Consider the following 24248-nt stretch of genomic DNA (forward strand, 5'->3'; position numbering starts at 1 on the left):
TTTTAAGTATATTAATTACACTACAGTTTTTAAACTGATCTATTCCTAAGCCTAAACCTGTAGGTACCTGTTTTATTTTAGAAGGTTATTTTTACAGCAAAAGAAAACTGGGTTGGGTATGTTTTCCTAAGTACCTTCTTTCCATAAGCATCCCTGCCTAATCTGGGTATACTCAAGCCTCACAGCTGTGGAGGATTTTTAGTTTCTCAGTGTAGTAATCATTAAATGTTTTAGATATCCATATCCTGTTTTTGTATGATCAAGACCTTCCAAATAATATTTGCTAATAACTATTGATCATTTACCTCATTGGGTACGATTCATGTTTTATGTGTTTTATTCTTGTAATAGTCATCGTATCTTTGGAGGTAGATATGATAGTTCTTCATTCTACAGATAAAGAAACAAGGCATAGAAAGATTTGAAAACTTGCAAGGTTATACAGCCAGTAAACAGCAGATCCAAGATGAAGACCTAAGCATTGGGTCTTATCTGCTATATCTTACTACCTCAGAATCTTAAATTGGATCCTGGTCTTAGGATCAGATGTATAGAACTTAGGAGCCATGTATCGTGTCCAGGATGCTGGTTTTCTCTGGGGCCAGCCCCATTCTTTTTGCCACTGGTTGGTTTATAAGGTAAAAATTTCAGAAGCTCATCATTCCCTGAATAATATCTGTGACCAAGAATAATAAGGAAGGCATAGTTCGTTACTGTCTTTCTTTAGAAGAAACCCTCTTTGCTTCTTTTGGCTCAGATATTAGAATATTGGTTCAAACAGTAGAAAAAAAGAGCTCACCAAATCAAAGGAGGGAATGAAATCAAGGATAGTTATAAGTATCCACTGATGAGTTATTTTTGATCTGTGGTCCTTTGCCATTTGTTTCCTGCCATTGCTGGTGGGGAGAGGTGAGTTACTCTAAAGGGATAGTATGCTTTAGTTTGTTGTAAATCATGGAAAATCTCCTAGAGGGCAGCAATGAGTAGGATATGAGCTGAGTTCTTGCTATTTACTGCGGCATTTACCTCAGTGAGATTCCTTACAGAGACAGCATTCATCAGGACATATTTTCCATTCCCTGGGCCCATCAGAGGCTGGATTTTTAGCAAGCTAAGTTAATGGAAATTACATTATTTTAGAGGAGATGAGAAGAAGGAAAGATTCTTTGTCTACTTTATCCCTACCACACCTAGCCATAACTTTTGTAGAAGGAGTGCATTTCTTCTCAGTTTAGAATAATGTTATCCTTGAAAATGAGTGCCAATTCACATGTCAATAACAATGATGGGAGCTATCTTAAAAAGCACCATTTTCAAGGTACTATACTTCATAGGCTTTCAAAGTTACTGCCCTTGAGAAGCTAGCATCCTGATGGAGTATTATTAGATATCCTTAAGTATTGATACTCATTGAAGAATACTGAATTTTGGCCAGATGCAGTGGGTCATGCCTATAATCCCAGCGTTTTGGATGGCTAAGGTGAGAGGATAACCTGAGGTCAGAAGTTCAAGAGCAGCCTGGGCAACATAGCAAGACCTGATCTCTACAAAAAAAATTAAAAATTAGCCAGCCATGGTGGCATGTGCCTGTAGTCCCAGCTGTTCAGGAGGCTGAAGCAGGAGGATTGCTTGAGCTAAGGCAGGAGGATTGCTTGAGTTTAGGAGTTTGAGTTTATAGTGAGCTATGATTGAGCCACTGCACTCTAGACTGGGTGACAGAGTAAGACTCTGTGTCTTAAAAAGAATACAAAACTCAATTCTGTTTCTCAGTTGTGAACTATCAGTCTTTTGCAAATGATTTGTCCTCTGTTCAATCCTCTTCTTCCCTCAAGTAGGTATTTTCATTAATAATAATTTCTCTTCTTTTTCTGTTTCCTGCTTTATAAGATGTATTAAAACTTTCTCCAAAATAGGTGACTGATACATTATTCTTAACATTTTATAAACAAAGTACCATACTTTGTAGGCTTTCAGAGTTAAAAAGGAATATAAGAGCCAGGAAGTAAAAGGAATCAGATTCAGTTTATAAGGAAAATAAAATCCAGAAATCCTATGTTTGGGATATGTATAGAAAGCCATTAGGATACCCTGTTCCTAAAAGAAGAGTGACCACAGTACCTATTCATACAATAGATTTTAAAATTTTTTTCATAAATGGATTTCTCTATAGGTGAGTTTGGTTAAATTCTGTACAACTTCAAAGGACTAATGATTGACAGGATTAATATAATGAAACGTCTCAAAAATGGAATGTGGGAACTGGCTGCCATATAAAGAATACAAAAGGAGGGAAGAAGACTGTTAAAATCAAGACACTGTAGATGGGGATTTCTTTACTGGGTCAGGAGATTAGTTACTAATAGAAATATCTAATTAAGGGAAGGGAGGATAGAGTTAAAGATAGGAGAAATTATGCTGGGAGCAGTGGCTCACACCTGTAATCCCAATACGGAGAGTCCGAGTTGGAAGGATTGCTTGAGCCCACGTTGTCAAGGCTGCAGTGAGTTATGATTGTGCCACTGCACTCCACTCCAGGGTGGGTGACAGAACAAGACTCTGAGATCCTGTCTCTTTTTTAGAAAAAGGGAGAGGAAAAATTAGTTGCAAAAGTAGAAGTAGATTGAAACAGTCAAGAAACAGAAGGAAATATTTTCAAATGGGTGTCATTATTAGAAACTATGTATTAATTCCTGGAGATTGAATTGGATGACTTCTGGAATCCCTTCCAACTTTAAGATTCTAGGTTTATTATCCTGAGTACTGCTTTAGGCTTTGTGTTTCTCTTTATGGCCAAATGGTTCTCCTTTGAGGGACTAAGGATTGTTTTAAAAGGCATCAGATAAATTTAGAAATACATGGATATAATTTAGGTATACAAATAAATAAAACTTACTTTTGCTTCTGGTCATGATAAAGGAAACAAGATTTACCCTTTCAACTTAACTAGAAAATTAGACAAAACATGAAACAACAATTTTCAGACGTTGGAAATAACAGGCAGTGATCCCTGAGGGAAGGGAAATAAAAGGGATGTATGCTGTAATATCCCCAGCTTTCTAGGGTGGGGTGTGTGTTGTGAAGGAGGGACTGGTAGAGCCTGTGCAGAGGGGCTTCCCTCCAGTCTTTGGCTGAGTACCAATTTGTGCATGTATGAGAAGAAGCTACCAGAGGCTGGGGAAAGAACCACCAGAAAGAAGGAATCGGCACAGTCTTAGAGCCAGCACAGGTGTCGATAGTTTATGTTCCAACCAGTTAGAGTAGAAAAACCTCCTAAGTCACAGGGCATTGAACAGAATCTTCAGAGGGGTATTGCCTCAGAAATAGGGCGAAACTGACCCTAGAATAAAGGCTGCTCTGGACCCACCATCACAAAGCCTAAAAACAAGCCTCAAAAGCCTGAAACTGATCCAAATAACCTATATCCCAGAGAAAAGCCTAACAATATTTAAAGGAATACAACGAATTCCAGCAACAACAAGGCCCAACATAAAATTTGCAATATCCAGCATCCAACTAGAAATGACCAGACATACACGAGGAAGGAAAGTACAATTTATGGTGAGGGAGAAAAGAAACACTCAGAAATGACCAAAATAATAGAATTAGCAGACAAGGATTTTTAAAAAGTTACTATAAATATCTTCCACATATTCAAGAAGATAGAAGAAAATGGACATCATGGGGAGAGAAATGGAAGATATTTTTAAACAAGACCGACATTGAACTTCTAGAAACGAAAAATGTATCTGAAATAAAAATATATAAGGTAGTATTAATAGTAGATTAGACACTTCATAAGAAAAAATTCGTAAACTTGAATAGCAATAGAAACTTGAATATGAGACACACAAAAAGAGCCAAAGAAAGATGTCAAGAGCATCAGTGAGCTGTGGAATTATACCAGACAGGTTGAGCATATAATTGGAGTCCCAGAAGGAAAGGTGGATGCATAGGTGGTGTTAGAAAAAGTATTTGAAGAAATAATGATGGAAGATTTTCCAAATTTAAAAACTGAACTGACAAGTTTGAGAAGTTCTCCATACCCCAAGTAGAAGAAACACCATGCTAAAATGTATAGTAATCAAGTTGCTGAAAACTGGTGATAAAAATATTAAGTGCAACCAGAAGGAAAAAGGCACATTAAGTACAGAAGAACAAAGATAGGAATAACTTTCAGAAACGATGTAGGCCAGAAGACAATGTAGCTACATCTTTAAAGTACTGCAGAAGAAACAAATTTGTCAGTAGAAATTCTATACTCAGCAAATATATCTTTCAAAAAGTAAGGCTGTACTTTTCCAGACAAATGCTGATAGAATTCATCACCAACAGACCTGTACCAGAAGAAATATTACGTGTTCTTAAGGCAGAAGAAAAATATCAAATGGAAATGTCAGTCCACACAAAGGAATGAAGAGGAGTGGAATTGCTCTCATTTTTTCATATCTCTAGAAGACAGGTGACTAAGGCAGAACTAAAACAACATACTGTGGGATTTATAACATATAGAAGTAAAATATAATCACAGCACAAGGAGACAAAATGGACAAATAAACTATTGGAAGATCCTTATACTCTACATAAGGTGGTATATTAATTTTTTTTTTTTTTTTTTTTTTGAGACAGAGTCTCGCTGTCGCCCAGGCTGGAGTGCAGTGGTGCAATCTCGGCTCACTGCAGGCTCCAACCCCGGGGTTCACGCCATTCTCCTGCCTCAGCCTCCCGAGTAGCTGGGACTACAGGCGCCCGCCACCTCGCCCAGCTAATTTTTTGTATTTTTAGTAGAGATGGGGTTTCACCGTGTTAGCCAGGATGGTCTCGATCTCCTGACCTCGTGGTCCGCCCGCCTTGGACTCCCAAAGTGCTGGGATTACAGGCGTGAGCCACCGCGCCCGGCCTCATAAGGTGGTATAATGTTATATGAAGGTAGACTATGATAAGTTAAAGGCATAGTAAATCACAGAGTAACCACTAAAAAATAAAGAGCAAGATATATTTACTAAGCCAATAATGGAGACAAAATGGAGCTTTAAAAATCCAAAAGGTTTTGGAAAGAAGAAAAAAGATAAAAAGAACAAATAGGAAAACAGAGCAAGATGGTAGATTTAAACCCAACCACATTGATATTAAATGTAAATTATCTAGGTCAACATTGTCCAATAGAAATATAATGTGATCCACATATTTTAAATTGTCTAATAGTTACTTTTAAAATAGTAAAATGGGCTGAGTGCAGCGGCTTATGCCTGTAATCCCAGCACTTTGGGAGGCCAAGGCGGGTAGATCACTTGAGGTCAGGAGTTTGAGACCAGCCTGGCCAACATGGTGAAACCCTGTCTCTACAAAAAATACAAAAATTAGCCAGGCATGGTGGTGCATGCCTGTAATCTCAGCTACCTGGGAGGCTGAGGCAGGACAATCGCCTGAACCCGGGAGGCGGAGGTTACAGTGACTGAGATCACACCACTGCACTCCAGCCTGGGCAGTGGAGTGAGACTTTATCTCAAAAAAAGAAAATAAAATGAAACAGGTGAAATTAATTTTAACATATTTAAGGCCAGGCACAGTGGCTCACGTCTGGAATCCCAGCACTTTGGGAGGCCAAGGCGGGTGCATCACTTGAGGTCCGGAGTTTGAGACCAGCGTGGCCAACATGGCGAAACCCTGTCTCTACTAAAAATTAAAAAAATTAGCCTGTCATCATGGTGTGTGCCTATAATTGGGAGGTTGAGGCAGGAGATTCACTTGAACCTAGGAAGCAGAGGTTTCAGTGAGCTGAGATCGCACCACTGTACTCCAGCCTGGGTGACAGAGCAAGACTCTGTTTCAATTAGAAAATATATACATATATAAAGTAATATATATGTAATATATGTTATATATAAATAATATATTTTTACATAAAAAAATATATAATATAGGTCGGGTACAGTGGCTCACGCCTGTAATCCCAGCACTTTGGGAGGCAGAGGCAGGTGGATCACCTGAGGTCAGGAATTTGAGACTGGCCTGACCAACATGCTGAAACCCCGTCTCTACTAAAAATATAAAAATTAGCCAGGTGTGGTGGCAGGCGCCTGTAATCCCAGCTACCTGGGAGGCTGAGGCACGAGAATCGCTTGAACCGGGGAGGTGGAGGTTGCAGTGAGCCAAGATCACACCACTGCACTCCAGCCTGGGTGACAGAGTGAGACTTTGTCTCAAAATATATATATATATATTTTATATTTTTATATATAAAATATTAAATGATATATTTTATATGTAATATGTATTAAATAATATATAATAAATTAAATAATATATAAAATAATATATATTAAATATATATTTAATATATACTATATACTATATATACTATATATTTAATATATACTATATATACTATATATTTAATATATACTATATATACTATATATTAAATAAAATATATTAAATAATATATAATGGATTAAATTATATTATATATTATATTTATATATTACATATATTACTAATATGAATGTATTATATATTATATATAGTTATATATTATATAATACATAAATATATTAATATATATTAATATATTATACATTATACATTAATATATATAAATACATATTATATATTCAATAATATGTAATATATTTATATATTCAATAATATGTAATATATTTATATATTCAATAATATGTAATATATTTATATATTCAATAATATGTAATATATTTATATATTCAATAATATATATATTCAATAACATATTATTTAACAAAATATGTCATTTTGGCATGTAGTCAAAATACTATTGAGATATTTTACCTTCTCTTTGAAATGTGCTAAGCATTTTACACTTATAGCACATCTCCAGTTGGATTAATCACATTTCAGGTGCTCAATAGTCACATTTGGCTAGTGGCTGCCTTACTGAACAGTATAGGGTAAACATCCAATTAAAAGGCAGAGATTGGCTATCCTTGGGGAGGCCAGCAAATTTCCGGATAAGGGAAGCTGGTGGGCGGGAAAAAGGCATGCAGTGGCCCTCGTGAGCCAGAAGAGTAGCTGCTGACTGATGCCTGGGGGACCAAGCCCATAATCGTGGAGCTGGAGCCACACTGTGTCCCTTGCTTCAGTCTGATCTTTGGGGAGCCTGCACAGTTCTCACCTCAGTTAAGAGCTGAGGGAAGAAATGTGGGAATGTTTGGCCCTGTGTAACAGCAAAAGGATTCGTTGGTGAGGGTGTCTGGCAGGTATCCATAAGGATAATAAGATGAAGGGAACATCGCCGTTTGGAAAGTGTCGTGATATGATACACAAGTTGTGCTGCCTCTGTGGCTCTAAGGCCTACCACCTTCAGAAGTCAACCTGTGGCAAATGTGGCTCCCCTGCCAAGCACAAGAGAAAGTATAACTGGACTGCCAAGGCTAAAAGAAAATACCACCACGACTGGTTGAATGAAGCACCTAAACATTGTATACTGCAGATTTAGGCATGGATTCTGTGAAGGAACAACACCTACACCCAAGAAGGGCAGGAGTTGCGTCATCCAGTTCATCTTAAGAGTTTCAATGCTTAGTCACACAATAAATATTCTAGTTTTTAAAAATGTATATATTTTAAACATGTATATGTTTGTATGTATGTTATATCTATATTACATATATGTGAAAAGAGGCAGAGATTGTCAGATTGGATTAAAAAGCTGTCTGTAAGAAACCATTTATTTATTATTTATTTTTGAGACGGAATTTTGGTCTTGTTGCCCAGGCTGGAGTACAAATGGCGTGATCTTGGCTCACTGCAACCTCAGCCTCCCAGGTTCAAGCGATTCTCCTGCCCTAGCCCCCTGAGTAGCTGGGATTACAGGCATCTGCCACCACACCCAACTAATTTGTCTATTTTTAGCAGAGGTGGGGTTTCACCATATTGGCCAGCCTGGTCTCGAACTCCTGACCTCAGGTGACCCACCTGCCTTGGCCTCCCAGAGTGCTGGGATTACAGATGTGAGCCACTGCGCCTGGCCAAGAAACCATTTTAAATGTAAAGACATAGGTTTACAAAAGTTAAAGGACAGAAAAAATATACCCTGCAAACATGACTCAAAGGAAAAAGTGACTTATTAACATTATACAAATTAGATTTCAGAACAAGGAATATTATCAGTAATAGAGACATTTCTTAATGATAAAGGGGTCAGTTCATCAAGAAGGCTTAACAGCCTAAATATGTACATACCTAATAACAGAACTTTGAAATATGTGAAGCATAATCTGATAGAACTGAAAGGAGAAATAGACAAATCTATTACTGTTGGAGGTTTCACTGCCTCTGAGTAATGGATAGAATAAGTAGAAAATCAGTAAGGGTATAGAAGACTGGAACAGGTAGATCGATCCTATGCACCCAAATGTTTGTACACCAGAAACACTTTTTCCTCTACTCAGCCCTCTATGCCCTATCCTACGTGGAGAAGCAGGATAACTGGAGCACTTCTTGTCTCTCCATTATTTTCCCTCCAAAACCCTATTCTCCCTCTGATTCCTTGCTGTCAATTTATGTGGATGAATTGGAAAAATAGCAAGCTGACATGTCTCTTTTTTGGGGAATGTGTTCTACTCTATAAACCCATATTAGTTATTACCAGTTGTTTCCAATTGGAAAAGCATTGGACTGTTGGAATACAGTATTTCTAACTTCACCAGCTAGTGAAAGGCCAATGAGGAACAAACTCATAGGAAATATGGAGGACAGGAGGATGGTGAAGGAGGAATTAAGATAGAATCTACATAGCAGACTGTAATTACACTGAAACCAAGCTAACCAGGCAGACTAATGACCTACTTGGTAAGCTTCATCTCTGAAAAGAAAGCGGTATCTCCCAGCTATTCAGCATCACAATAGCCTGGTGTATAGAGAGCATATTCCTACTTGATTGGTGGTATGAAATAAGAAGTAAAACTTTATAGGGAAGTACCAAAGTCACCTGATTTTTATTGCAGAGTCAGAATCTGGAACCAGAGCACTTGCATTTTGATGAACATTCTTTTTTTTTTTTTCCTGAGACAGGGTCTCACTCTGTAATCCAGGCTAGAGTGCAGTGGTGTGATCATAGCTCACTGCAGCCTCAAACTCCCGGGCTAAAGTGATCCTCCTACCTCAGCCTCCCAAGGAGCTGGGACCACAGGAATGTGCCACCATGCCTGGCTTTTTTGTTTAGTTTTTGGAGAGAAAGTCTCACTATATTGCCCAGCCTGGTCTCGAATTCCTGGCCTCAAGTGATCCTACCACCTTAGCCTCCTAAAGTGCTAGGATTACAGGCAGGAGCCCACAGCCAGCTTTGTCTAGCATTCTAACTTTCAGAATATATATTTTTGATGGGAATGGGGGGAATTGGTAGTGGTCATAGTTTGATAATTTTTCCAAGGAGTAGCTAAATCTGAGTGATGCTCAGTAAAGAGAGGAAACAGCCTGCAAAACATTAAGTTCAACCAGACAAACCTAGCCTTAGGAATAGGTTTTCCTTAGAGAATAAAAGCTGATTGCATAAGAAGGAAAAAAACTAGGCAAAATGAAATAAACTAGTTAAGTGAATATGATGAATCCACCGTTGCTGTACACTTACGTGTGGAATAAAATGATCAGAACTAAAGTTTTCTAACGTGACCCTGGTTTCCACATTATTTGAAGTGTTTCTAAATAGAACTAGCCATGATTAACCAGGAATTTATGCAAGGTCACATGGAGAATAGTAGTTATTCTCCATAAATGACTCCATAAACATGTTGCTTGCCTGTCTTTCTCTAAAAGTTTAGCTATAATTCTGATAATTTGTTCCTTGAATTGGCATGTAAGAAAAATTCCGTGTGCGTGTTCGCAGTGAGGGAAACCTGCCTTCCTGGTTTCTATAATATTACTAGGTTAGCTCCTATGAGTAAATGACCTGAACCATACTATTCAAATGCTGCTGTTAGTCTTTTGGACTTTGTGGTTGACAAGGGTAAATTTAATTTGAAAATCAGAATGGGGAGGTCAAGGTGAAAATCTAGAGAGGTAAAATTGGGAAAATGGCTTCTGTCTCCCCAAAAGTTGTCTTGATCCCTGCTCAGAAGTATTGTCATGCCCAGGCCTTTTAGAACATTTTTTCTCAAGCTAATTAGAAGGGTTCAAAGTATAAGCATGAGAATGGCTAAAAGTCAAGACTTTACTGGTAGTGAAATGTTTTATCTCTAAAAACATGAGAAAACAATAGTTTGGCTGGTTTACTGGGGAAGAAGGAAGATACAAATAGCATTGGTCATTTATGTCATTGTGGTAACGTACAGGAAAAGGATTGAATCCTTAGTCTGAAAACATTGTAGGCTTTTCTCTGAAAGAAAAGCTTTTTTCAGCTTCAGCCTGGCAGCTCTTCAAATAAAATCTCAAAGGAACAAGGCACTATAAACAACCCACCCATCCCTAAACATGACTGCATAAACAAGTAGATGCTTATGGCCAAGGCTGTGAAGGCAGCAGGAAGGGTAGCTCCTTAAGCACCAAGAGCCACAGTGAGCAAATAGAGGCAAGTGTGGGTCCCAGAAAAGGTGACAGGTGGACTAACGTTGACAGTTAGTCCTCAGATTGTGGTATATTGATGAGAAAAACAGCAAGCACAGGGCTCATCTACTTTTATCTCCTTATTTCAAAGGGAATTTAGGATCTGCTGGTGCTAAGAGAGTCTTGTTTGAGGAAAGGGCTGTTGCCAACTTGGCGTGGGGGACCGTTGTCTTCACAAAAGTCAAGCAAATGCTGTCACCATCACTGCTCCTCTTTCATCTTGAACACTGTGATCCCTTCTCTCATTTCTTTTTCCTTCGTCTTCAGCCCTCCTCTGTGAGATGACATGTAGGACTTTTTTCTTCTCTCTTAGCTTGTTTTTTTGGTTTGATTGTGTCTTGGCTGAACTATGGCAATTTTCCTCATTTGGATGGAGTAATAGCTAAAAAATTGAGGAGAAAGACTTGAATCCAAATTCTGCCTTGGATGTCAGATTTACATTCTCAGCTAATGTGGGGAGCATTGAGGTCACCAAACTCCCTTCTACTGGGATCTAGGGGAAATGAAAAAGAACCCAGATCATTCCTTAGAGCTAATTAACTAGTTGACTTTGGAGGAAACCATTTCCCTCTTAGTTGAGAAGCTTTGGTTGGGTGCAGCAATGGAAGAGGAATTCTCAAAGGGAACAGATACCATGGTGTCTGATCACTGGGGTTCTCTGTTCTTGTTCAGCTGTGTTGGTCTTTAGCTTTCTAGTGAACCCTCTCAAGGTGAAAAAACAAGCGAAACTCAGGCTGTGTAAGTCCAGCTAAGCTTCCTTGGTTTCCGGAACTCTTTCCTCTTGAAAAATAGAATAGTGATGTATAGCATGACACTCATTTATGTCATTCTTTTTTTTTTTTTTTTCACTTCAGACTTACAATTCCAGAGGTAATCTCTGATAGGCACCTAAGGGAGATGTATCTCCATGGCAGTCACGTGCTTCACCGTCCTTATCTCTGTGCCTGATTCCTTTCACCTCCTGCTTCAGTCCTTATTTCTTGTTGGAATATATAAGCTGTCTGCCCCTGTGGAAGGTTTTGCTTACAGTAACTGGCAGGTCATCTGCTTATGTCTTTGATTGAAGGGTTTACCCTATAACATGGCCAACATTATAAGATGGGTAGAAGGCCAGAGGAATCAGTGAATTCCTTCTTGCCAATTTTTCCTCGTTAGAGAACATAGTTTACCGCCTAGAAACCTGTACTTGCTGGGAAGATCCTACTGCATTTGTGGCTGCCTTCAGAAACCTAGAGGCAGTCTTTAGCACCATTATCCTGAGGGGCAGAGTTAGACTGAAAACTTATAGTTGAGAAATACCTGATTCTAATTGTGTCTTGATTAATTATTATCTATAACAACTGAGCTCCAGTTATCTATTGGGCATCTCACTAGGCAGAGAATAAGCCACAACCTGAGTCCTTTGGGCTGGCTGGGCCTGTTGCTCAGTCATCAGAGCTGCAGAGAAAACAGTGTCTTTCTTCAGTCCTAGCCTTCCCCCACCTCAGAGCTCTGCCTCATGGCGAGTGGTTTTCCCGCAGCTGCCTAGGCATCCTCATCTATAGGCCCTTTCTCTAGTCTAGACCATGCTCCGGTGTGTTCCTGGCAGTGTTCCCTGCTGCCTACCCAGTATGTCGTTGCTTACTGTTGGGCAGTAGCTCACTGTTCTGGCATCCTGGTGTGTAAATATTTGTCAAAGAACAGGGGCATTTTCCCATTCCCCAAAAAGCATTCTGAAAAATGTGCCTGTTTTCTTAGTCATATTTCCAAGCTGTGGATCAGTTAGCCCATTCATTCCTTGCAGTTGACACACACTGGCCTGACCTCAGCTGGCCACATAAAGTAAGTATGCAGTAACTTCCGGCACAATAACTTTCAAGTTTTAGTACCAAAGAGTCCTGGACCTAATGGAACCATACACAACGTAGTCACTATTAGAGAAGATGTCGTTTCATTAACAGAAAGAATCACACATCTCCCCACTCAGCCATTGTAATTTCTTTCCACACTTAATATTGAAGGCATAAATGGAATCAACAAAGATGAGAAAGCTAACCATGTAGATTCTGGGGTAGAACGTTATTCTTCATGTTTGTGACTTGACTTTAGGTCTCATATAAGGTAGGTTTTTATACTTCCATGTGTGCCTTTATATAAAGGTGACATTGGTGAGCTACTATCAGTTTACAGGTGTTTTTCCAGTATAATTGATGGCTTCTCCTGTCACTTAGTTCTACTCGAGACCAAAAGAGTTTGCCTCTGCAGGATGGGTTATTAAGTTGAAAAGGCAGTCTTTAACCATGGAGCAGAGTTTTCCATCTTTGTGTAAAACCATGTGGCTCTCATATAAAGTTTGAGTTCTTGATTTTAACTTGACTAACACTAGGCTCTAACTGAGCTCAGTATCTACTTAAATTGCTCACACAGTTCCAGTAGATAAAGGTAACTGCTAATGTGCATTATTAAACTGCTTGCATGCCTTCCTTTCCTTTTCTGTAAGCCTCACCTTAACACCCCTCTTTCTGCAGTCTTTTGACCTAACCTTCAGTCTTCTACAAGCCTCGCCAACGTCTGCTCATTTGTACCCCCAACCCCAAAATATATATGTCAGCTTTTTCTCTTTTCACCATTTATAGCACTTCAGTCTTCCCCCTTCTAGTCAGAGTTTGATTTAGAGAAATGAGTCTGTTGGATGTTGAAGACTTAATTCAGTTTATTAGGAAACAATTACATATGCTATTCAACACAGCAACTGCAACTATTTTGAAAGGCTAGGCCTGAGTGTCTATTCTAACAGGTGTAATTTCTTCCCACAGATCATTAATTTCTACATGAATATGCTGATGGAGCGAAGTAAAGAGAAGGGCTTGCCAAGTGTGCATGCATTTAATACCTTTTTCTTCACTAAATTAAAAACAGCTGGTTATCAGGCAGTGAAACGTTGGACAAAGAAAGTAGATGTATTTTCTGTTGACATTCTTTTGGTGCCCATTCACCTGGGAGTACACTGGTGTCTAGCTGTGAGTACCCCTTTCATTTTTGATAAAATGTAAAAGCTATGTAATTGTAGAACACACAGAGGGTAGTGAGTAGTAGTTCTACATGGTCCCTTGATTATTGAGAAAAAGAGTGTTTAGTAGTAGGTTGACTAAAATCAGATAGATCAATGAACTTCCTATCAAGATTGGGATATAGATTTTGAAGAAAGCTCTGGAATTTCCTTTTCTAGAAATATTTAAAAGAGAGTTATAGGGTGTCTAAGCAGCCTTAAAGGAAGGCATGGGGGGAAAAAGTGACTTATTAATGATGCTGCCACTCAGATTCTGTGACTGTTATTTTCAGCCTAATCATAACTTACCTTGCATACTTGGTAATTTAATATTTTTATGACTCTGTGAGCATTAGCTTAATGTGTTAATAAAACTATTTCACAGTCTGTTTTGGATTACATTTGAAAAGCATAAAGCCAAAAGGAACTTCTCAATATAAAGAAATAAAACCCAGAATCTGCTCACCATCTTTCTGAAACTTTGTGGAAATGATTTTGAGATACTCACCTTATATTCCCTGAAAATCATGTAGTTTCTTCACTGTTGCCCACTTTGCAGAAGGAGAGAATGAACATTAGAAAAAGGCTTCACAGCAATTAGGCCATCTGTTGATCAGTGCCATCATAGTTTTATGTAAATAACCATTTTTTTCTCTACAGATTAAGCATAATATAATGTAAAATATCAGTCAAACTTGTCATGATTTTGTAGGAAGTCTGGCAAAAGGTTCCAAAGGGCAGGGAAGGGAAAAAGCTGATAAACTGATTTTCTTCATTTCATAAACACACAGATTTTTTTTCTTATTCTCAGGTTGTGGACTTTAGAAAGAAGAATATTACCTATTACGACTCTATGGGTGGGATAAACAATGAAGCCTGCAGAATCCTTTTGTAAGTAGGGAGTTGAGGACAGAAGAGTTTGATATCGGGTATAGATGGTGTTTTTCCAGTAATTGAACTCAGTTGTTTGATACCTTCAATGGAGTGATTGATAAAATCTTCATATTAAGTAAAAATGCGTATTTTGTATCTAAGTAAGTTTAATTTTAAAACAATACCAAAGTATGCCTTAATGGGAGCAATTACTATCCTAATGCACTAAAATATAGACTAGATATAAAGATATAGATGCTACTTAGAAATCATTTAATCCAACCTCCTAATTTTTCAGATGAGACCAAGGCCCACACAGGTGCCTTTGATTTGCCCAGGTCCTATTAGTTAGTGGCTCAGGTGGACCAGAATGCAAATCTCTTTATGCTCCACCTGTTTCATTTTCCAAAATACCTATTCCTCACTGTACCACTCTGATGGCCAGGAGGAGGTAGATTCCACAATGGTGAACAGTTTGCACTTAAAAGAGTGCTCTATCGAAGGTACGCACTCAATACATTGTTGATTTGGATTTAATTTTTAGATAGGAGAGCCAAGCCTAACAATAGTAAATAAATACCTCAATAGTACCAGAAAAACACTTTTCTTCCATTAGATTGAGTTCTAAAGGACCATATAAACCAAGGAAAAGAATAAAAAGAATTGTTCCTCAGAAGGAATGGTAGGTAGAAGGAGCTTAACTATTAGAGGCAGAGGTCATGTTCCTTTTGAGTTGACAGAGTGGACATTAGAAGAGACAAGCTAGAAGAGGCATGCTCAGCTCTGGAGAAAACTTAACAATCCAGGGATTCCCTGCCCAGCATTATATACTCTTCCTCAGAAGAGCAGATGAAACAAATTTGTTCCTAGGGATTGTCAGCCCCTTCTTAGTGTGGCAGCTGTCATCGATGTTCCCCACTGCTTATCTCATTCTCTCCTGATACCTTTAGGCAATACCTAAAGCAAGAAAGCATTGACAAGAAAAGGAAAGAGTTTGACACCAATGGCTGGCAGCTCTTCAGCAAGAAAAGCCAGGTACCTTTCATCTTGATGAAATAAAAATCCTAAGAGTAGGGTATTTGGGGAGGAAAGAATTTTACTGCTTAATTCCCAGGGACCACCTGTCTTTGTGTCTAGCCTGACTTCAGCTTGGTTGGTTGGTTTGTGGGGGAGGATAAATTAAGCTATCCATAGGGAAAGTGATAGTGTGTTTCTTATGTAGAACTAGGTTTTCTAAATACCCAGATATTTTACCAAGCTTTTCACTCCTAAGGGGAATGCTTGCTGATTATTTGGCCTCTGGGGGAGGGAGCAGTTTTTATATCCTTAGGTGCCATGGGAGTCTGAGATATTCTCCTATTTGATTAATACGGAGTACACAGACCTGACTGGAATGTTGTATTTTGTTTCTTTGAGCCTCTGTTGTCCTTGGGGGCCAGAGTCATCTGTTTATAATTTAGAGAAACCTGTACAATTTATATCTTTTGGTTCTTATTTTTAATCTAAGAAGGAAAGAAGCTTGGAAAGATGTCATTTTTGTTGTTGTTGGTCTTCCAGGAAATTCCACAGCAGATGAATGGAAGTGACTGTGGGATGTTTGCCTGCAAATATGCTGACTGTATTACCAAAGACAGACCAATCAACTTCACACAGGTGAACTGAGCCTTCCATAGGGAGCTCTAGGATTACCTTGTCTCCAAGCTGCCCTGTAGATGTTTTTCTCTCCAGTTGTTCTCTTTAGGGGCCTCTGCCCTTAACCTTTAGCATGCTTCAGCCCATGATTCATAACACTGATGGTTACTGCCTGAGCCACATCACAAAAGAAAGAAAATTAGTGATAAGCCACGTCCTGGGTTACCACACCTCAGTTATTGTAGTAAAGGTTTCCTGGTCAAGAGCAGAACCTTCTCTGCCTGTCTCCTCTACCTACTGTAACTTCTAGAGAGAACTGGGACCAGAGCAAGTTTCTTTAGTTCCCTTGCATTTCGTTAGTAGTCAGGTTTGGGAATAGGCCATACCTCAATCTCCTAGTGTAATTTGTTATGCTGCCCCCTCCCCTGACGCCTCACTTGATGAATCTGGTCAGTCTTCTCTTAGAGAGTGATTGGTCATTTCTGTTCGCGTGGTCTCTCAGACCAAAGTGGATTGAGATTAGAGATTATGGTTTATTCTGATGTGTTCTCCACTTAAGTCTTTTACTTCTGTTTGAATCAGTGGCTTTACCAGATTTTTCTACCATAGCCCTTTGTCTAGACCAGCCTGAGCTGACTCTCGAAGTTCCCTTAATTCTTCTAAAAGGTAAATTTTTTATTTTTAGGCCTAGGCTCATATCCTCTTAAAAGTTCAACATAGAGGACTTATTAGACACCATTCTCAAAATTCTTAGAGACATGTGGGCATAGCCTGGGGATTCCTGGAAATACCCAGTGTAACTTCTAAGGCTATAACGATGAAAAATAACAATAGAAATTACAATAGAAAAAGCAATGAAAAGAAAAAAACCACATGTAACCAAGAATGAATAATTTAAAACATCAGAAATACAACTGAGACTGTTTGTTGAAAACCTTGCAAAAGAAAGAAGTATGGGGAAAGGAGTATCAGGTCTAGACAAAAGCATTGAAAATTAAGGGTGTCTCTGTGTCCCTACAGCAACACATGCCATACTTCCGGAAGCGGATGGTCTGGGAGATCCTCCACCGAAAACTCTTGTGAAGACTCTCTCAGTTAGCAGACCTTGACCATGTGGGGGACCAGCTCTTTGTTGTCTACAGCCAGAGACCTTGGAAACAGCTGCTCCCAGCCCTCTGTTCTTGTAACACCCTTGATCCTGGACCAGGCCCTGGCGAGATGCATTCACAAGCACATCTGCCTTTCCTTTTGTATCTCAGATACTATTTTTGCAAAGAAACTTTGGTGCTGTGAAAGGGGTGAGGGACATCCCTAAGCTGAAGAGAGAGACTGCTTTTCACTTCTTCAGTTCTGCCATCTTGTTTTCAAAGGGCTCCAGCCTCACTCAGTCCCTAATTATGGGACTGAGAAAAGCTTGGAAAGAATCTTGGTTTCATATAAATTCTTGTTGTTAGGCCTTACTAAGAAGTAGGAAAGGGCATGGGCAAAAGGTAGGGATAAAAACCACCAGCATATACATGGACATACACACACACACACACACACACACACACAATTTTCACGATGTATAGTCAGGAATGTGACTGTAAACTGGACTTTGGGGCACAGGCATAAGTCCCTTCCTCCAGGACCTTTCCTATTTATATGTCCCTATACAAAATCCATCTGCTTTTATATGTAGCTGTTTTATCATCTGTAGCTTCATCCTATCCGGAGGCACAGCACATGAGCCCTGGACAGGTCCCAAAGTTCCAAGCAGTCCTTTCCTTAAAAGCAGGGGTTTGCATGTGCTACCAACACATGATAGGGGGAAGACCCACCCAGGGAGCGGTTTCAGTGGCGCAACAAAGCACCACTTTTACTGTTGCCTACTTCTGACCAAGAGGAAAAAGGACCTTAGTATTTAGCATAAAATTCCAGCGTTGGATGAATGCAGGTCTAGTTTGGTCTGTGGCTAGTTTAAATATGTTTCTAACCACAGAGAATTTCATATATATACATATATATACACATACATATACATATATATATATGTATATGTATAAAATTTCACAGGGATATGCTTTTTTTTTTTTTTAAAGACTGAATGTGTTCACCATTTAGCCTGTAGATTTATTTCCATTTTCCAAATTCCAGCACACACAGATCCCAGCCCCTATGAGTAGGGTGTTTGTGGACTACCTAATGGAATATTTTGAGGCCTGGATGAACTTTGCCATATGGGTAGAGGTTACAGAGGGAGGTGATATTTTCAGCTAAAAAAAAACGGGTGGAGTTTGGACTGATCAACTTGAGATTTAAAAACTGCTATTCCTTTTGTTCTTTCTAGCATCTGTCCCCACCCTCTGAGAGCTCCTCAGGCTTAGATAGTGAAGTGGTCAAATGCCAGTGTCATTTTGTACTTAAGTTCCAAAGTAGGAACATTTTATACTTTTTTCTGTATTGTAATAGGTAGTTTTGTATGAAATCTTTTTCTCCTCTCCCCTTGTACCGCATTCTTTCCAGCATTGTGCTTTTTCCCTGGGCTTATTTGAAAATTTTACTGTTTTATACAAGCTCGTTTAGTACATTTTTCTATGTTTTACCACAAGTTACAATTTGAAAAGAAAACTATTTTTTTTAAATATTCCATTGTTAACTGAATGTTACTGTTTCCACTCCAGCAACTACATGTCCTCCTTCAACTGCCTGCCTTTTGGGGAAAGACCACCTTTTGTGTGTTTGTTTTCTCTCTCTCTTTCTTTCCCTTTCTCTTTCTATCTCTCTTTATTTTTCTTTATTTTTCTTTGTTTTTGAGTTTTCTGTAGGAAATAAATAGCTTTCTATATATGAGTTGCTGGGGACCTTCACATTGTCTTTTAGAAAGCTGTGGCATGCAGTCTCATTGCAGGACTCCTGGAATATTGTCTGGTTCTTGGTATTTACTGTATGTAAGCAACAACTTGAAAGGTGGCAATATGGTGTAGATTTGGACTATGAATCAAAAGACCTTTTTCAGGTTCTTTCACTATTGTCTGGGGGACTCAGAACAAGATTGTTCTCTGTATTTATTGTTTGTCCATTTAGGTAACATCTGTCTTACCTTCCTCACAGACTTTGTACAGACCAAAGCAACAAATATTTATTGCCATGTATAGCAGAAAATGAAACATGCAACAAAAGCACTTTGAAAAATATATAAGGAACTGTTGAGCCTGTCTGAATTTGGGCCCCCTTTCTGACTAATGCAGTTTTGCACAAGGTAGAAGTTAGTGACCCTGAGACCATCTTACCACCCTGGACCTGGTCCAAATACAGACTTACACAGTGGACCATTCTTTCCTGAGCTAGCCAACAAGAGCAGAAGTAGTATCTGGAAACTTTCCCCTTTGTTTAGGGGTAGGCTTTGATGATCAGGAAAAAAAAAAAAAAGGTATTTCTGCATTTTGTGGCCCAAAGGCATGTTATTAATATCTTACGTAATTTGCTTTAAACTAAATAAGACTGTTTTTCTCCTGTCTTCCCCTTTCTCCTGTGTCCAGTGCTCATATTCACCTGCCTTTCCTAAAAAAGGAATATTTGAGGGATGATAAGCACTAGATGCCAGCTATAGAGACCTCAACAGAAACCATAGTCCCAAGAATCACTCCGAGACCCTGAACAGAGAATATCAGAGAGACCTTTCTTACCCATTCGAGAAACACATGATCTGAGGCACAGAGGCTAGTTACATCCAATTTGTCACCTGGGACCCACCATTGCTCCCAGGAGTCCTATTTAGGGTTGAATGTAAGAGTACTTTTCCTTCATCCAGCCTGGGCAATTTGTGTCAATTGACTCCTCTATATGAGATGCTTCATACTTCTATGTGGAATTAATTTCTGTATTCTTTAGCCACTGTAATCATGCTAGCATCTTCTACCCACTGCCCCCAGCAATGTTAGCACCAAGATCCCAAGTAGAAACAGAGATAACCTGGAAAAGCACTTCCACCAACCCCATCCCATAGCCTGTCCATTACTGCCTGGTTTTACATGGCCCTTAAGCGGCTCTAGTGGGTAAAGGGGGAAGAGTTCACTTAAGAGCCCCAGTGTTTTTAATGTTTCAGCTTCTGGTCCTATGCCATCCCTCCAGCTTGTAAATATCTCTTGCCGGAGTAAGAGAGAGGACTGACACCTGGGGTTTCTTTTTGTTTGGTCCACCTGGATGGACCAGCATGAGGTGGAATATGATGCTTTCACCCTGGGAGTTCACATACCGAAGAGAGTCAGAAAAAGAGGTGTTAGGCTATTAGGCCCTATTGTTAAACAGGCCACATGGTGAACTCCTGGGAAGGGTACCTTATTCCCTGCCCAGGAGCAATGCATCTACAACTTGGAATTCCAAAAATATGGGAAGGGACAAGGCTCGTCTCAGCATCCTTTATTATAAGTCTAGGGCCTTGTTTTACCTGTACTGACTCCTAACATCTGTCTACTAAGAACACACACTATCGTTCCCAGCTTTGAAGGTGGAAAAGGAAACATGGGACAGAGGGTTATGCTGGTCACCTGTTAAAATAAAGGATACCTTACACATGCTTCCTTTGTGGGAGAGAAAAGAGTGGCTAGGAGGCTTTGAGCTGGAGAGGGACCTCGAGGAAATGTTATTGTGGGCTGTCTCTTTGGCCTGTCAGGGAGATGGTAGGGATAATTCCAGTTATGTGAATGGTTAGACCAGGTGTCCGGGGGGTCTTATCAAACTCTAAGATTCTGGAATGGTATTAAGCGCCACAATGTTGCTGGGAAGAGGAAGTCAAGGCAGAGATTCAAAGTTAAATTTTTAAGGCCACTGGCTTAACACTGGCTTGGTTTTAGAGTTAAGGCGACAAGACCTTAGCTGCAGACTTCTCTCCATTCCAGTCTAAGGAGTAGCCATCAATTCCTTACTTCTGGAGATTGCCTTATCCTTTGCAGAACACAAGTGCTAGGAAAGGAAAAATTGTGGGAGAGTGGCACACAAGAAGTCCAGAGTCCAGTCCACTGGGGACCCCTCATTCAATTTACTTTTATTCTTTTCACAAATACCTACTGAGTAATCCCATCTCTTTGATGCCTTCCCTGATCACATGATCTTAATATCTCTCATCTGGACATCTGCGGCCCTTATAATCAGAAAATAAGTCCACATGGTATTTGTATTGTAATTCACCTTTTGCATCATGAATGGACTGAGACATGTAGTCACCAAGGGCAGGTAAATGATTTGGTGCTTTTTTTTCAAACCAGGAATAAAAGCCGTTTCCTTCTGGCCTGCCAGTGATGAGATAGAGGTAATTATTCAACATTTATTTAGAAAGACAACATTGTGGGCCAGGCACAGTGACTCACACCTGTAATCCTAGCACATTGGGAGGCTGAGGTGGGAGGATCCCTTGAGCCCAAGAGTTCGAAATCAGCCTGGGCAACACAAAAAAAAAATTCAAAAAGAAAAAAATATTGTGGAGGAAGGAAGACTGCTCATGGCAGCCTGCAACCTCCTTTGTGATCCCAAATCGTTCATCTCTGGCCTCAAACCTAACACTCCACTCTGCCCTTAACAAAAACACCTTCCTAGGCATTTAGCATGCTCTTTGGGGTGGGTGGGAGTTCTCAGTCTCTGTCCCAGGGGCCTTGTGGAAGTATTTTCTCTACACAGCTTTCTGTTAAATAGTTTCCTCCATCCTTTTTATTTCCAGTGATATTGTGCATCCCTCATAGATTGAGACTCTGAGTCTTTTACTTCTAGGAAGCCCCTTAGGCTAGGTGTTTTACAAGCATGCGTTTAAGCACTGGGCTTAGGCGCCCTGAAGGGTAGAGTGAAAAGATGGTTTGACTATGGAAATAAAAGCCACCTTGTTCTCAGGGTTTTATAGCCTGCTGACCTTGTCCTCCGGATCTTAGGGTCTATTAGAGTCTGTAGACCTTATAGTTAACTAATTTAGGAGGCTAAGCAAACACCAAGCAATACACCTTATCAAGAAGGCAGACTCATAGGCATGTACTTCCATACAGAGCTAGAAGTAGAGGATGAAGGGGCAAAGGTGGAGGTAAGGCAGGGATAATGTTGCCTTTATCTGCCTATCTATATGATTCTTCCTAATTTTTAAAAAGTTGACTTATTTAAAATAAACTGTGGATCTTGCTTTCTTGCTTTGACTGGAAACTCCCTGGTAAAAAGGACTTGATGGTGTTTGTCTCTCTGTCCCCCTGTCTCTGTGGCTGTTTGCTCTGTCTCTGTCTGTGCCTGTGTCTCCCGATCCAAGCTGGACCAGTGATTGGATCCTTGGTGTGGTCTGGATTTCTGAGTCCACCCCTTACCCAGGAGTCTGAATACTGTTCATTCATTTATTTCCTCCCATATACCTGGAAGTGAAGTGTGGAACGCAAATAACATGCAAATTTGTGGCTCTTTGGCACTTTAAAAAACCAAACCTGTCTGTGGAGCCTGCCAGAGAACTTTCCTGAGGCCAAACACACCAGTTAGGACTTCCAACCCACCCTGCTAACTGTGGCCTTGTGTTTTTGCTCCTCTCCTGCACCCCTTTCTTCTCACAATATAACTTCGAAGTGAAGTGCTCGCCACTTTTCTACCTGTAAAACTCACACGCATGACAGTAAAACATAAGAAAGCACCAACTTCTCAAAAATCTATTATTTTGGGGGAATAGTTTTCTCTATGTTGGGTTAGAAGATCCTCTTCTTGTCCCCAGGATGTTCTCAAATTCTAAGGTTTTCTTTTGATCGTAGTTAAGACTTTGAAGTCAATTGAATATGGAGTGAGTAGGGAAATCTTCAAGCCACTCGCTCTTCTGATTCCTGAATGTGGTTAAAGATAGCTGACGAATGCCTGGGTCTGCACCAGGTATCACCAGTCAGGCAATAAACTGTCCCTGAGAATGGGGACCTGGACCTAACCATGAGTCAGAGTCAGCCTTTATCCCAGACCACTCCCTGGGTATCTGGTCTAGTCTTGGGCTCTGCAGAACGTTACAAAGGAAAGGGGGTGGAGTGCCTGTTCCTTGAACTCCAGGAAAAATATTTTACTTCCTTACCTTCCTGTGCCTCATTTTTCCATTGTCCCATCACCAGCCAATCATCTCTGCCTGTAAGAGTCAACCCACCACTTTTCCAGTAGCATCCCCCACCACTCTCCCCTGCCCACTCTGCCTCAGCCACAATGGCCTCTTTGGTGTTTGTCTAAGAAGCCAAGCTTGCTTTTACCTCAGGGCCATTCTACTCAATGCTTCCTCTGGGCTCTGGTGGAATGTCACCCTATACCCCAGTTCTCACACCCTATAGCTTTCTTACCCTCAGTTTTTTCCCATAGCACTTAACAGCATCTAACTATATTACAAGTTGACTCTCCCTTATCTGCAATGCTTGGGACCAGAAGTGTCTCAGATTTTGGAATATTTGCATTATACTTACCAGTTGAGCATTCCAAATCTGAAACCCAAAATACTCCAGTGAGCGTTTCCTTTGAGTGTCGTGTCAGCACACAAAAAAATTCAATTTTGGAGCATTTCAGATTTGGGATGCCCAATCTGTATTAAATGATTTGTTTTATCCATCTCTCACTAAAATACCTGTTCTGGTCATTATGTATTCCAGGTGCCTAGAATAGTTGAAGGAGAGAATAGTTGAAGGGAAGAATGAATTCCTGTTATTTAGCATCTTTGACCTGTGCTTCACTCCCGTCATGAAGCCTCCACCCTATGCCAGGTTCTCACATCTTTGTGTCTAGTTTATACTTCCTACCTCAGAGTCTCTGGCTTCAAGTTCATTGTCCATTTGGCAGTTAGAGTTGTTGTCTTCAAATAGTGTTAATGATAATATGAACATTTATCGAGACCCTGGCTTGAGACTTACATGCCAAATACTTTATATGTATTACTTCATTTAATCTTCACAAATCTATGATGTAGGTACATTATTATCCCCATTTCTCAGACGAGAAAATGAGGAGGATAGGGATTGAATAATTTGCCCAGAGTCTCACAGATTTTCAGTGACAGAAACAGGGAGCATATGACTCCAAAACCCCTAAAAGTGCTAGAATCTGCTGCTTCCATGTGGCCACACAACTTCATCTCAACAGGAAAAATGCCTGACCTAGACTCCAAGGGGACTCGACCAACGTG

General features: G+C 39.8%; 1 protein-coding gene and 1 pseudogene across 4 annotated transcripts in view; both read left to right on the top strand.

Moving 5' to 3' along the window:
* SENP1 (SUMO specific peptidase 1) overlaps window positions 1-23829 on the top strand; it is a 66920-nt gene extending 43091 nt beyond the window's left edge. For 3 of the 4 annotated variants that reach the window (XM_032143893.2, XM_032143892.2, XM_058433684.1), the window contains exons 14-18: window positions 13371-13574; window positions 14415-14494; window positions 15427-15511; window positions 16034-16129; window positions 17129-19606. In XM_032143893.2, the coding sequence (XP_031999784.1) occupies window positions 13371-13574; window positions 14415-14494; window positions 15427-15511; window positions 16034-16129; window positions 17129-17191 (528 nt within the window). In that variant the 3' untranslated portion in view covers window positions 17192-19606. Of the gene's footprint in view, window positions 1-13370; window positions 13575-14414; window positions 14495-15426; window positions 15512-16033; window positions 16130-17128; window positions 19607-23718 lie in introns of those variants that run through there. The other variant, XM_058433682.1, reaches the window with a different exon arrangement.
* Window positions 7219-7542, top strand: LOC116461899 (large ribosomal subunit protein eL37-like; annotated as a pseudogene).
* Window positions 23830-24248: the final 419 nt, after the last annotated feature.

This window comes from Hylobates moloch, unplaced genomic scaffold (genome assembly GCF_009828535.3).
Source record: "Hylobates moloch isolate HMO894 unplaced genomic scaffold, HMol_V3 SCAFFOLD_22, whole genome shotgun sequence".
Classification (NCBI taxonomy): domain Eukaryota; kingdom Metazoa; phylum Chordata; class Mammalia; order Primates; family Hylobatidae; genus Hylobates; species Hylobates moloch.